At 34.6% G+C, this 15,325-nt stretch overlaps 1 protein-coding gene across 2 annotated transcripts; it reads left to right on the top strand.

The window, feature by feature from the left end:
• Positions 1–1,118: 1,118 nt before the first annotated feature.
• On the top strand, positions 1,119–12,020 carry LOC104213220 (LEAF RUST 10 DISEASE-RESISTANCE LOCUS RECEPTOR-LIKE PROTEIN KINASE-like 1.2). Of its 2 annotated transcripts, none has more exons than XM_009762672.2 (4): positions 1,119–2,218; positions 10,332–10,367; positions 10,458–10,718; positions 10,815–12,020. In XM_009762672.2, the coding sequence occupies exons 1-4, from the start codon at positions 1,447–1,449 to the stop codon at positions 11,747–11,749; spliced, it is 2,004 nt and encodes a 667-aa protein (XP_009760974.1). In that variant the 5' UTR covers positions 1,119–1,446; the 3' UTR covers positions 11,750–12,020. The 2 variants fall into 2 exon arrangements, with proteins under 2 accessions (XP_009760974.1, XP_070027509.1); XM_070171408.1 differs by lacking the exon at positions 1,119–2,218 and adding an exon at positions 6,867–8,832.
• Positions 12,021–15,325: the final 3,305 nt, after the last annotated feature.

The following is a 15,325-nucleotide window of genomic DNA, read 5'->3' as shown; positions in this document are numbered from 1 at the left end:
AACTAACAACAATATAAAAAAATACGAAATAGATGGAAAGTACAACAATAACTAGTAGGTAAAGACCGGCATTAGTAGAAACCACTAACATCCTAAGACTAAATCCTAACTGGCAAGTCTCACTCTGATGCGCCAAAGAAATATTCACAACTACCTCCTAACCTACAACCTTAATGCTTGACCTCTACAATTCCCTGTCAAGGGTCATGTCCTCAGTAATCCTAAGTCGTGTCATGTCCTGCCTGATCACCTCTCCCCAATACTTCTTGGGCCGTCCTATACCTCTCCTCGTACCTACCACAGCTAGTCGCTCACATCTCCTCACCGGTGCTCCTCATCTGAATGTGCCCGAACCATCTGAGTCTTGTTTCCCTCATCTTGTCCTCCACGGGGGCTAGGCCCACCTTCTCTCGCATAACTTCATTCCTAATCTTATCCATCTAGATAAAATAAGTTAAATGACAAAAATTTACATCTGCCAGAACATTTTCAAAGGATTATTAAAATGGTTAAAGTTAAAACTAAAATTAAAAATAGGAAACCCAATACATTTTGAAGTATGCATCGTATAATTCCCTTTTTTTTTTATGTATCAACATAAACAAATCAAAAATATCAATTGGAATTAATAAATCTCAATAGTATAATATCTCCCTTTTAATCCCACCATAATTTTATCCGCGCACCAAACATCTCATCAGTATGTTCTTGAGAGCAGCGGCGGAGCCACCTTATGTTGACACCCCTAAATTTTATTTTTATAGGTATATATAATTATATATTGTCTTTCCTTGATTTTTTTCGTGTATTTACTTCTTTATATTTTGACATCCTTGGATGCATTGGTTGAGAGCTAATACAAAGTATTTGTAATCAAATATCATAACGTACACTACGTGCTTCTCTTTTCAGTGTTGTACTACTGTAATCCTCTTAGATTAATCTATACCTTTTTCTGTACCTCAATTGCAAATAGGCGCGGTCGAGGAAGCTCGTTGGTTTGTACTGTAATATAAAGGGAAGCCACGTTGCTATTTCCTTCTTTTGGTTGACGTCGCGATTGACAGTATTTATTTTCTTTTCTTGTGCATTTGGCATCAAAGGCATAATACCACTCACCTTATTCCTCATTCTTTATGTTTCCCAATACATAAATATAACAAAAATCTTCAAAATAGAAAGTCCACTAAAGTCAATACCTAAATTAAGAAATCAAATTCTCAATAACAAATGGAGCCAATATAGTTCGGTGCCTACCCGTGTGACTCTATAAAGCTTCACAACAAATACTTCAGCTCCCAAATTCAACGTTTCATACTTCATGCTGACAAGAATATATAATTACAAGTCCCAATTTTAAAACAATATTACACTTGAAGCTGCAATACTACATGTATTAGTATATACCAATCAGCATTACATTTTACTATTCAACATCAATTGACCATGTTTCAAATTCTCTTCTCGTCTCTTCTTCTTCTTCTTCTTCCTCTGTTTTCCTCAGTGAAATCCAGTGCAAATGATGATGCTCCGTCTAATACATATTGTCCAAAACATAACTGCAATGGAGTTGAAGTTTCATATCCTTTCTGGAGGCTTGATAATTACAACGCAACTGCTCCTCAGTACTGTGGTTACCCTGGATTTGGCATCAACTGTTCCGTTTCTCATTCTCAACCATATCCTATTCTTCATCTTCCGGGAGATGCTTTCTACGTTAAAAATATAGATTATGAAACCAATTCTCTCACTCTAGTGGACATTGATGTTTTCGACGTGCCATGTCCCAGAGCACGTCACAATCTTACTTTAGAGCACTTGCCGTTGGATTATTCGAATTCCGATCTGAAACTTACATTTTACTTCAATTGTACAAAATCTATACCTCAAGCTTATCCCGCGGAGTGCTTAATAAAACCAGGTGGAAAAGCATCTTATTTCTATGTTGGGGAAATTAGCGAGCCGGAAGATTTGGCCTGGTTTGGGATTTGTGAGGAGAAAGTGGTGGCGGCGGTGACGGAGAGGGGAAGCTTTCAGAACAATGATTGGATCGGAGGATTTGGTGGGGCCATGGGCGAGGGTTTCGTGCTGGACTGGTGGAGCGCGTCGGAGTGCGGCAAGTGTGAGGACTCACACGGGCGGTGTGGTTTCAACAATTCAACCCAGGATCTCTTGTGTTTTTGCAAAGATGGTACCGTTAAGTTTGATCATTGCAAAGGTACGCCCAACTTTATTTTTCAACTTCAGTAATAGTACTTTTTATCTTGCATTTAGAAAAATGGCGTTTAATTTTCATTATTTTGCTGCTTATAAGTCCATTTCATTATTTTGCTGCTTATAAGTCCATTTCATCGTTAAATTCTTTGTTGATTTACACTTTACAACCAAATCGATTTTTTAATGGTGAAGCGGATTATAAGATGTTCATTGAACCCTCACCAATAAAAGTTGAGGTAGTCAACCAATTTAGCTACTAAGATTCTCCATTTACAATCAAATTGAATGTCAGAGTTTATGTATGCATGAAATAACTTGCAGACTTCAGTATCGCTTTAGCTTATTGATACACTGAGAACTTATTGCTTCTTAGATATTCGATATAAGAAATATCATTCCACAATTCATTATTTTTCAATTTATTCACCTAATATTTGAAATCACTGGATTGATTAACTACACCAAATTCACTAGAAGGGGAAGCATCTCCAACGAGAGATTTCTCCATTCCAAAACCTTTACTACAAGGTGAAAGGATCACATCTATCCCACTATATTTCTTGATTTTAAATCGGAAGGTATTGATATCGAATCAATACTTTAAACCTGGCTTAAAGGCTGGTTAGTCAAGAGGGGTTCCACAAACCTTAATAAAGAACACCGTTCGTCCTGCACAAGAATATTGATGCAAAGGTTAGGTTATATCACTTCTCTTTCCCAACTACTAATTTAAAATGCTATCTGATCCAAAAAGTCCAATCTTCTGATTTTTGGCTTACGCGTTTACTCATTATCTTTATCTTATTCTATACGCCAATGGTATCAGGTTTCGTTGAATAGCTGATGTTAGGATTTGACCGGGGCGGCTCCATACCATTGGGGCCTAAAGCCAAACTTCCAGAGGCCTTAATTATATTTTATAATAAAAAAACTTTCATATATATTATTTATTTGAAATCTAGTTTTCTAGCTTTTTCAGATGCAAATTTATGAATATTTATTTTATAATTAATTTCTTCTAATTGTTATTTTTCAATTGATAATATAGTTAATCCATTCAATCTCTTGCGCCATGGTTCATCTTAAGTAAGATTTTATTAATTTTAATTTAAAAAACTTCTTTCAAATTACTAGTTTGTGATCGAGGACGACCTGAGACAACTGTTACCATTATTCTAAATGCAATATAATCATTTGAAAAGAAAGTATTTTTATTGGATTGTGTATATCAATTAGAGTACTATCATTTCTTCTTTTGGGATTGTATCAAAGATTCAACTTTTTTTTTTTCCTTAAGTCTTGCATAACCGAATTCATACTTTATATTTGACATATTTAAATTTAATAAATACTAAAAGGATAATATATGAGTATGTATAAAACAAATATAGATGAAAACTAGTACTAAAAAGTTGGAATAAAAGAACTTGATTCATTCATTTGATGTGAAAATAAATATATGTTTCTTTCAATATACTTCTGGTAGGCTTTAGCTTGATTGACAAAAAATATAGAATAATATGATCTCTTGGAGGCACAAAGAAAAAATATAATAGTAGTAACGTTTGGTGAGAATTGAAAAAGATTAGAAATAAAGGAAATTGAATATGGTTTACATAATATTTAATGAGAAAAATATTTAAAAAAAAAAGAATAATCACTTGATTCCTTCCATAAATTTTGCATTTATACGTTAGGAGCTCATTTTTAAGAAACAAAAAAAATATTTTATTTTTTACCAAAATATATAATAAAAGTAAAATTACTTAATTAAAAAAAATTATAAGGTAAAAAATGGAGCCCACTAAAATTGGGGGCCTAAAGCTTGGGCTTTACCAAAAAGCTGGCCCTGAATTTGACTCTTAATATTATACCATTTCTATTCTCTACCTACTTTGAATTCAAACGAATCAGAGCACAACTTTGCCTTGCCTAACTTCTCAACAATTTATTGTGGAAATAGCACGGATTAGCCAGTTTTAGGACTGGTAATTGAAAAATAGTCAGTATTTGCAAAGTCATTGAAATATAGCCATTATTTTGTTGCAATACGGAAGGTTCCAGCATAATATACTCGAGATTGGTGCACTTGTGTATGAACTTCCAGCATATTATGCTGGAACTCTAGCACACGGAAAGTTCCAGCATAATATACTGGAGACTGAAGCACTTGTGTATGAATTTTCATCATATTATACTGGAAGTATATTATGCTGGAAGTCCAGTAAATTATGCTGGAAGTTCACATGTACAAAATCCAAACTCCAATATATTATACTGGAATATTTTTCGGATTCTGAACAGTGTTTTCGTTCAGATTTATCTTTTCATGAAAAGTGGCTAAATTTCGATTACTTTTGAAACTGTGATTATTTTTCAGTTACCACTTGTAAATCTGGCTATTTTTGAAGTGCGTCTAAAATCTGAACCGGGTTGAATAATGGAAAATTTTCATAAAGCACTATCTTTTAGTAGTAATTAGCCATCTATAGATACCATTTGCTATATTACGGATTATAGATACCTTTTATATGGTTATAAGATGTATTTGATGTATTTAAGCTATTGTATTCATGAATACAGTAGCAAAAATAGGCGTGAATCAAGGTAGTCTAGCTAATCAGTTGTTGTATTCGAGTGTATTCGACTATATTCATGGAGTGAAACATGGGATTACAGCTGGACAACTTATTGTATTCGACTGTATTCACGACGTGAAATAGGGGATTACACTGTTTTTAAAACGGAAAGTGAATCAATTAACATAATAGACTCGTAATATAACTCAACAAACTCAATTATAACACACAAAATTTGTATTTTCAGTTATAAAAAAGATTCTCAACCGAAAATACCCCAAAAACATAGCAATCTTCAGAGAAATTATATAATACATCTGAATACATAAATTATATTAATTAAAAAAAAATTATGAATACATTCATGGCATATAGCAAGACAGTGAATACAATGAAATACGTAGAATACATCGGGATACATTGAAATACAATGAGAAAAAAGACAATGAATACAATGAAATACATGGAATACAACGAGACACATTGAATTACAATGAAAAAAAAGACAATGAATACAATGAAATACATGAAAATACATTGAAATATATTAACAGAAAATTAAGTTGCTCAGCCCCAAACTCCATCGTCTTTGTTCAAGAACAAACCAACCGGATTATATGTCGGCGGCTGCTGTCTTTGCAATCTTTAGGTTGTCAATGCCAATTAGTATAAAAATTATCAGGTCTACCATTCTCAGAACAACGAAAGCCTTCATCCAAGAACTTACAATCCTTTTATTTATACAGTGGATAACTTTCATCCCAAACCCGTTTCCCATAAAATAGATCACAACTTTCTGCTCCCTTTTCCAAAAAATCCAACTTTTCAGTCTTGTTATATGGAACAGGCGATCCATTGAGCCCAATCCACGTAGCAAACAAGGATGTTTGCTGATACAAATGAGGTCCTTTGTTTACTTTTCTGTAATCCAACAAAAACAGACACAAGAATAAGCAAACAATGAAGAAAAAACAGCCAAGTACACCTGGTGATGGCTCAAAAAGCTTCAAGCGTTTGAATTTCTTGAAAATTTTAAATTGGGTCATTGTGTTGAAGAATATAGGAGATGGGCTTTGCACAAATCCGGTGGAAGAAGGAGGAGATCGGAAATTTTAATGGGATGGGGGAAGGAATGAGATGTATCAAAGTATAGAGAGAAAGAAAATAGTGTAATTGATTAGCGTATTTAGTGGCTTAGGGCTAGGAGGTAATTAAAATTAAATATTTTGCTATAAACCTTAAAAGGTATCTATAGAATATAATTTTTTTAAATGATATTTTTTAAAAATAAATAAGGTGTTAATCTTTGCTATAGGAGGTAAAATTTCTTGAATAATCCACAAAAAGAGCCCAAAATGAACCCAGTAGGCAGCATAGATAAAAGGCCCATTAAAGGTTGGCCTTGCCCAACTGTTTTTGGCCATACATATTTTTTGGGAGAAATTCAAAAATAGCCAGATTTACAACTGGTCGTTCAATAATAGCACAGTTTTAAAAGTAATCGAAATTTAGCCACTTTTCATGTAAAGATAAATCTGAGTGAAAACATTGTTCAAAACCCGAAAAATATGTCAGTATATTATACTGGAGTTCCAGCATAAGTATGCTTGAACTCCAGCATATTATACTGGAGTTCCAGGATAAGTATGCTGGACCTCCAGCATAATATGATGGAGTTCTAGAATAAGTACACTAGAACTCCAGCATAATATACTGGAGTTCCAACAAGTATAATTGTCCAGTATAATACACTGGAGTTTGGAGCACCGGTGCTCCAGTCTCCAGTATATTATACTGGAGTCAGCAAAGTATACCGGTCCAACATAATATGCTGGAGTTCATACACAGGTGCACCGAACTCCAGTATATTATGCTGGACCGGTCTCTGTTGCAGCAAAATAGTGGCTATTTTTCATTGACTTCGTAAACGCTGGTTATTTTTGAATAACCAGTCCGAAAACTGGCTATACCGTGCTATTTTGACACATTTTTTGCTTTTCTCCAGAAAATATTTTCAAAAACCTGTTTGTCCATGAATATTTATAAGTTTTTGGAGATTTTTCGAAAATAATATTTTCAAAAACCAAAAATTTAAAGTTTTCTGGAATTTTTTAACTTTTTTTTTCAAAATAAAACTTTAATTTCCAAATAAAAAATTCTACTTCGAAAACTTTTTTTTGGCAGCTATGGCCAAACGCCTACTTAGTTTCAACAATAGGAATCGGTAGGAAATGAGTGACCTTTTGATACCTATGATGTTTCTTTTCTGTTCTTTTGGAATTTTCTCTCTTTTCCACGTTATTGGAATATGTAATAAACTGGTTTATATTCTTTGTTAAAATAAGCAAATTCTGCTTGTTTCGTAAACACTCCATGACTCCAATCTAGAGATTATTCTTTCACGACCTAGTTCAGGTACATATTCTTTTCTGAAAGTTTCTTTTTAAGGACAGATCCATTAAATTAGGGAAGAAAACTAGAAAAGAGGAGAACACTTTGCAAATTGAAACATTACACTAAAGTGATACAGGGCGACCCAAAAGAAAATTCGAAAAAAGCCCTCTTTGTAGACGAGACTCAGGGTCTAAAAAGCCATCTCCTTTTTTATTATTTATCTCCTATTCTTTCCGCTAAGATGTAGATTCTGACTATCAGCTGCACTGAAAGTACCCGTTAGGTTCACATGGCACCCAAAAAAAATAAACACTGAATAATATAGACATTAGACAATGGTCGTCAGGTGCAGTCAACTCATGAATAGAGACTTTGGAATTTTATATTCCATGCTTAGAGGGAATTTTCAAAGGCATACGTTTTTTTTCCTGTCCACATTAGTATTGCCGTCCCTTTTCCTATCTTTTTTTTAATTAAAATTAGCTTCATCATCTAGAACTAACTGCATTTACAATCTCGGAGGAAAGTTTCAAGGTTATTGCATGGAAAGCTACCAATAAGACGTGCGTAAAATATCTATGCCTTTTTATTCGTTTGAAATTTCTTCTTCTAGTTGTGAACAAGAACCTTATTTTCCTCCAACCCTCTCAAGTTAAAAGCGAATTTTCTACAATACACTGGAAAAGTCATAAAAGGAGCAGCCAATTCTTTGTTTACCATAACAATACTCAAGTATGACATTTTTTGTTAGTCAAAACTGGATCAACTTTGACTCTTGGACATTTCAATTGAATCATATATTTTACCTAACTTCTCCTCCAGCCAACCAAGTCTATCATTGATGAGTTCTCACAAATGCATGCTCAAAGCTTCCCTCTTCCTCTGCTCCATTCCATCATCACCTTCATATTCTTCTTGATCACTTCCTCACTATCTTATGGCCAAGAAAATAAACAGCTTACTACTTGTAATAGCTCCTATAGCTGTGGGAATATTCAGAACACCGGCTTTCCTTTCTGGGGTGGTGATCGACCTCAAGAATGTGGTCTTCCACAATTCGAGCTTGAATGCGAAGCCAACCATTATCCCGTTATGAAGATTGACGGTCATGATTTCCGTGTACTTGACATCAATGGAGAAAAACAAACCATGAGAATTGCACGTAAAGATCTTGAAGAAGACATTTGTCCTGATAGATTTGGTAACACTACCTTGAATGATGCTCTTTTCCGCTATGATCCTGACTCGGAAGCCTTCCTCTTGTTCTATGATTGTCCTTTCGATATACCTTCAGACTGGAAAAAGTTCGCCTTTAGCTGCAATATCAATGGAAACTCTAGTCTTGGTTTCTATCCAGATGAGTCATTTTCATCATTCTGGGGCCCAAGTTACCCGAGATGTGAGCATAAGGTCATCGTTCCTGTTGTGATGAAGGCATTTGAGCAGTTCAAGAACGAAGGAAGTACGAAGATATTGGAGCTATTGAAGCAAGGGTTTGATGTGGTGTTTAACAAAAGCACAGAATGTATAGTTTGTGAGAAGTCAGGCGGGTTATGTTGGTCAGAGACAAATCTTACGGAGCCAACGTGCCTTTGTAGGGACCGAACTTATTCTTATTACTGCGGTTATGTAATAGATCAAGGTGTGTTCCATCTCCCTAATCTAATTTACTCTGTTTGCCAAATTTAGCTGTATCTAACTGGTAGCCCATAGTCTTCAAGAAAGGAGGGGAAAAAACCATAGGCTGGCATATGGCCTACTATTTTGGCCCTGACAGACATCTTAATTAAATTGTCCATTCAAAATATTTTTTCCATTTTTGTGGGGGGAACTTCCAATTCTTTTCACGTCTTTCTAATTTACTCCCCTTGTAACATTTGTTGGGGCATTTTTATCAAGTTTGTGAAGCCCAAACAATAAAATATAGTTACAGATTTCCCAGCACAAGCCTTTTTTGCTGATGCCTGTTCTAAGATTCCAGTAGTATTACACAGCAGGAAGTATTGTTTTAGCCTCACCCGGCAAGATAGGGATATCAAAACTGGTGAAAGATGGAGATGACAATACATCTATAGACAGAGAAATTCATCAGATATATGATAGAATTGCCAGGAAAACAACAGATCGAATTTGATTCACTCGTAAATTCTTGAAAAGGTCTCCATCAGGGTATTCTTTTAGCTTGTTCCTAAAGCGCATGTGGACGCGATGACTAAATTAAACAACTTCTTCCCTCTATGTTTCCTCGCTTTCGCTCCTACCAAGCAGAGATTTGAATACTTCACGAATTCCCTGTCCTTTCTACTAGTTCTTTTCTAATTCGTAATTGAAATGTCTATAAGCTTTTGGCACCATCTCGACTCGTTGACTCTCTTAGCCAGTAGGTGGTGAAGTTGGACATTTGACCTTAGTAAGAAATGCAACTTTTTCTCACTTTTTCATCCGAATATCTTTATATTCTATCATTTTAACCTGACTTAGGATTCAGGCTTTTCTAAATATTGTTTTTACAACAGTTATTTTCCATGTTTCCTTCTATTATCTGTTTTGCTTGTTAAGTTTCCTCCATTAATACACTAAGGAGGGGATAGATCATAAAAGACAGAGAAATCTGATGAAGCATTTGTGCCCAACCTCGGGCGCCTCTATTTGGGCTAGGTCCAACAACATCTCCTCTTCTCCTATGACTGTACCCAATCTTGTCAAAGGGAAACATATGTTGTGAATTGCGCCAGTAATGCTATCATCAATCATTCTTTTCCGGTTTTTCATAGTGAGTTTCTAGAGCACTATAACTATGCAGTAGAATCATGTCAGCACCCTGTTTATGCGAAAATGAATTACCCACAACTTCTGCAAAAGAGTGAGGCTAAAATGTCGAGATTGCTTGAATAGCATAGAGCAATGTGGTGCTCGAATAACGAATCTAAACTCAAAGCAGAACACGTCATGTTTAATCTAGAAACTTAAAAGTCCAATTCCGTGTTTGACTATGTAATCCATAACGGAGTACAAAAAAACCCACCTTATTCCTTCATAGATAAGAAATAATAAGGTGATAGCAGTTGATTTATTATACCACTGGAGATTCTTTATTGTGTTTCTGTATCATTTCATCACTTGTTTGTGTCTGCGTTACAGGCAATAAAAGAGATATCAGAGTGAAGGCTGTCGTAGGTAACTGTCCTTTGACCTTGTTCATCTTGTTATTGTCCTTCTCTTCAACAACGATCTCGAACTCCCTGGTCACATATTTATCTCTTTCAGGTGCAAGTGCAGTTGCATTAACTGCCTTTGTGGCATGTGTAATTTTCTTTCTCTATCGTCGTCGACAGAAGAAAAGTGACGCTGGTTCGTCTTTGATCTCCAGTAGCATCCTTTCTTATCCCTCCTCAATAACGGACCCTGAAAAGGCTTCACACTATTTCGGAATTCACGTATTTGACTACAATGAACTGCAAGAAGCCACAAGCAATTTTGATTCCAACAAAGAGCTAGGAGAAGGTGGCTTTGGCACAGTATACAAAGGTAAAAGAATTATCTTGAAGTGATCTTTTCACCACCAACCTGCTACTAAACCTAAATATTTTATTTGACCATCTGGTTATACATGATATGTTACAGGTAAACTTCGAGATGGACGTGTTGTTGCTGTAAAACGTTTATATGAGAACAACTACAAGAGAGTTGAGCAATTCCGTAATGAAGTTGAACTCCTCACACGCCTGCACCATCGAAATCTAGTTACCCTTTACGGATGCACATCTCGCCATAGCCGCGAGCTTCTTCTTGTGTATGAATATATTCCCAATGGCACAGTTGCTGATCATCTTCATGGAGAACACACTAAGCCTGGATCGCTTTCATGGAATACACGAATGAGCATTGCCGTAGAAACGGCAAGTGCACTAACATATCTCCACAATTCAGATGTCATTCACAGAGATGTAAAAACTAACAATATCCTCCTAGACAATAATTTCTGCGTCAAAGTAGCAGATTTTGGCTTGTCTAGGCTTTTCCCAACTGATGCTACTCACGTGTCAACAGCTCCACAGGGTACCCCTGGATATGTTGATCCCCAGTATCACGAATGCTATCAACTTACCGGTAAAAGTGATGTTTATAGTTTCGGGGTAGTACTAATCGAGCTTATATCCTCCCTACCAGCTGTTGATATCTCTAGGCATCGATACGAAATAAATCTGTCAAATATGGCTATTAACAAGATTCAGAGCAATGCATTACATGAGTTGGTTGATCCAAGTCTTGGTTTTGATTCCAATGAGAAGGTAAAGTTGATGATCACCGCCATGGCAGAATTGGCTTTCCAGTGTTTACAGAATGACAGAGATTTGAGACCATCCATGCAAGATGTTTTGAAGGATCTTCTGGGAATTCAGAGTATGGATAAAACTGCAGGAGCAACAGAGAAGGAAAGTCCTGGTGATGATGTTGGCTTGTTGAAGAATAATATATTATCTCTCTCACCTGATTCAGTTATTGCAAAATGGACTAGCAGTAGCACGTCAACAACATCTATTTCCAGTACTGGCTAAGTTTATGCCCTCAGCTTGTCTAGTTTGTGGTTTACTTTATGGTGATTCTTGAGCACCTGCTCTATTGGTTGCCAAAACCTGAAATTTTTCTTTTATTAATTTGGACCAATTTTATCTTAACAGGGATGTACATATCCCGTATGCAGCATTTCCCATTTAACAACCCTAATTCAATTCATTTCTTAATTTTTTTAAGTAGATACTTGTTTGATTGGCTATCTTTGTAGTAGCAGATTATAAGTAAGTTTTACCAGGATGATTAATCAGAGTACATTTAGTCTGGCATGGCAGGATATTGATGTTGAATGTATTGATCAGAGTAAATTAAGCTGCAAAATTGTCCATTAAATCGAGCTACTACAAAAGACGGTGTTAGGAAAAAGTTGTCATACCTATTGTCAACTTTGCAACTCTCCTCCAAAATTAATATCCCCTTAGGCAGTAGTGTTCAATATTATTATGTCCTTTCTACTTGCAATTGTTACTAGTAATTTTCTTCCAATTAGCTTAAAATTCATCTTTCACTGATTTCAGAACTATGATATTAATTAGTTACATTACAAATTAATAAACTACTTATGCTATTAGTTATCAAATTCTTAGTTATCTTGCCAAATAACTTAATAATATCAACAACAAGATTCTACATATGTTTACTGAGTAAGGCACCAGATAGCGCATGAGGATTAAAAAATCTTTATGAGATCATTGGGAGAGGTTAATTCTGTAATGATTTTAACATTCTCTAATTATGTGAGAAATCGCCTTTACCATCAACTCAGTTGACGAAGACATCGAATGCTTCAAAAATTGGTATATCGAATTAAAGTCACTTGTTTTAACAATTACAGCATTTTAAAAGATCTTTAAAATTATTCAATCACCCAAACTACTTGATATCTCGAGATTACTTATAAAGTGAGCTTAGCCTCGTGAAAATGGCGTAAAAAAGAGCGAGCTCCCTCAACCCCGCTTTCAAATTGTTTAGTTACCTCTAAGTAGGGGTGTTCAGAAAAATCCGAAAACCCGAACCAAACCGAAAACCAAATCAAATCGATAAAAAAAATGATAGTTTTTGGTTTTGAAATTTAAAAACCGATCAAATTTGGTTTGGTTTTAATTAAAAAAAACCGAACCAAACCGAATATAGGAGTAACTATTTTAAATTTATTGTTACACCTATATATGTGTATACTTTTATATAAAGTTTTAAAATTTTTATAGTAAATATTAATCATTTGCACTTTTAGTACAGTTCTTTACCTTTACATTCTAGTTTAATTGGTAGTTTTCTTTTGTTAAGTGTAAGAATCTATTTCATGTTAAAAATAATATATTTTTAATTGAGTCCTTAAATTATTCATCATTATTTGATTCAATTATCATCAATATATGTTAGTAAATAATAGATTTCTCAAAGGGCAATTGATTTGATAGTGTTACGTTGAAAATGTGGTCGCCGAAATGTGTGTTTGGTAGTGTATGTCTTATATTTAAGAAAAAATCGACAAATAACCGAAAAAATCAAAAAACCGACATAAACCGAATCGAGAAAAAGCCGACTTAATTGGTTTGGTTTGGTTCTAATATTTGAAAACCGACTTACTTGGTTTGGTTTCTTTTTAGGGAAAAACCGATCCAAACCGAACCATGAACACCCCTACCTCTAAGCAGCTTTCATATTGTTAGGGAAATGTACATTTTTAGGTGAACTTATTAGAGAAATGTATATTTTTTGCCACTCCTAAAAATAATAGCGATAAAATGTATATTTTTTTATATATGCATATTATACACACTTTTATACATAATTACTTTCGGTCGACCGACCAATTTGTATTTTGCCCAATTTATTATTTCATTTACATTACAAACCCTAATTTAAGAGGCATATTGCCTTATTTAAAGGTTATAACAATCAAGCAATAGAAAGGTTTCCCTCGAATATAGTACTTTAGCTTGAGAAAACAAAAAAAAAAAACAAAAAATTTACCTTGACAATACTGGTTACTTATACAATTCATCCTATCACACAGCTATACACTGGATCGTAATTACTAATAAAACTTATCGAGAATACAAGAGTAAATTTTAAAAGACAAAAATCCAAAAAAAAAAAAAAAAAGCATCAAGGCCCTCTTCAAGTCAACCCGGGGTATTTGCATCTATACCAACTTTTTGGGTCATGTTTTAACTTGTGCTCACTTTGCAAAAAAAAATTGCAAGCGTATCCACTTTTTCGCGTAACTTCAGCATACGTGGCTGAAGTAGCAAAGACAATCACGCAAAACTTCAGCATTCTAGTAGACGGGCCTGAAGTAGCAAGTATGCTGAACCAAGTGTGTTGAAGTTTTTGTTTGTAATTGCTGAACTTAAGCATAATAGCTGAAGTTTTGTTCTCTATTTGCTGAAGTTTTGTGTGTAATTGCTGAACTTAAGCATAGTAACTGAAGTTTTGTTCTCTATTTGCTGAAATTTTTGTTTATAATTGCTGAACTTAAGCATAGTAGCTGAAGTTTTGTTCTCTATTTGCTGAAGTTTTTATTTGTAATTACACTAAATAAGCTTAAATTTTTTTGTCATGGATTCATTAGTTTTGTCATTAAGCTTTTTCAAAAACTTCAGCAGAAGATGCTGAAATTATTTAGTTCATTTATAAAAACTTCAGCACTAAATAAGCTGAAGTTTTTTTGTCCTGGATAAGCTTTTTCAAAAACTTCAGCAGAAGATGTTGAAGTTATTTACTTCATTTGTAAAAACTTCAACACTAAATAAGCTGAAGTTTTTTTGTCCTGGATTCATTAGTTTTGTCATAAAGCTTTTTCAAAAACTTCAGCAGAAGATGCTGAAGTTATTTAGTTCATTTGTAAAAACTTCAGCACTATATAAGCTGAAGTTTTTGAAAAAGCTTTCTAACATACTAGATAAATAATCAGATTGCCAATAGTATCTAAATCATAAATTTTGGAAACAATAAACGTGAAAAGAACAGAATTATCATGAAAAGAATCACTAAGTGTGACCTTAAACTTTCCGTACGTGAAAATATTCACAAATTATTGTCTACTAACTTACGTAATTATTTATAATTTGTTTTTAAATAATCTGATAAACATACTTATGGCAACCATCCCATGAACTGAAGTTTCATAGCAGCACCAACAACAGAAGAAGAAAGAAGAAGAAGAAGAAGAAGAAGAAGAAGAAGAAAACGAAGGAGGAGGAGAAAGAGGGATGAAGTTATTTAAAAAGTGGGTACAAATTAAAACTTTTAAAAAAAAAGGTATAGGTTAAATAGGGGGACCAAATAGGACGCCCCGTACAATTTTTATAGTCAACCCCCATCCCTATATAAATCCTAAAAAAAATTAAAGAATTACTCATATCTTCACATTAGCTGTTTACATAAATTCAACAAATATAGATTAAACTAAGGGTGTCTAACGGGTGGGCCGGGCCGGGCTGGGTAGGAAAAAGTTGAAACCGTCCCAGTTTCGAACCGGGCCGGTTACGTGTTAGGGGTTACCGGGCTTAACGTGTTCGGGTTCATTCGGGTAAAAAATGGACTGTAAGGGT

The sequence above is a fragment of the Nicotiana sylvestris genome, chromosome 3 (assembly GCF_000393655.2).
Source record: "Nicotiana sylvestris chromosome 3, ASM39365v2, whole genome shotgun sequence".
In the NCBI taxonomy this organism is placed as follows: domain Eukaryota; kingdom Viridiplantae; phylum Streptophyta; class Magnoliopsida; order Solanales; family Solanaceae; genus Nicotiana; species Nicotiana sylvestris.
This window is presented reverse-complemented; position numbering and strand designations above follow the sequence as displayed.

Coding starts and splice junctions, on each gene's coding strand:
- LOC104213220 (XM_070171408.1), top strand. CDS start 8,046: ATGCATGCTCAAAGCTTCCCTCTTCCTCTGCTCCATTCCATCATCACC. Junction 10,368..10,457: donor CAGAGTGAAGGCTGTCGTAG/GTAACTGTCCTT, acceptor TATCTCTTTCAG/GTGCAAGTGCAGTTGCATTA. Junction 10,719..10,814: donor CTTTGGCACAGTATACAAAG/GTAAAAGAATTA, acceptor GATATGTTACAG/GTAAACTTCGAGATGGACGT.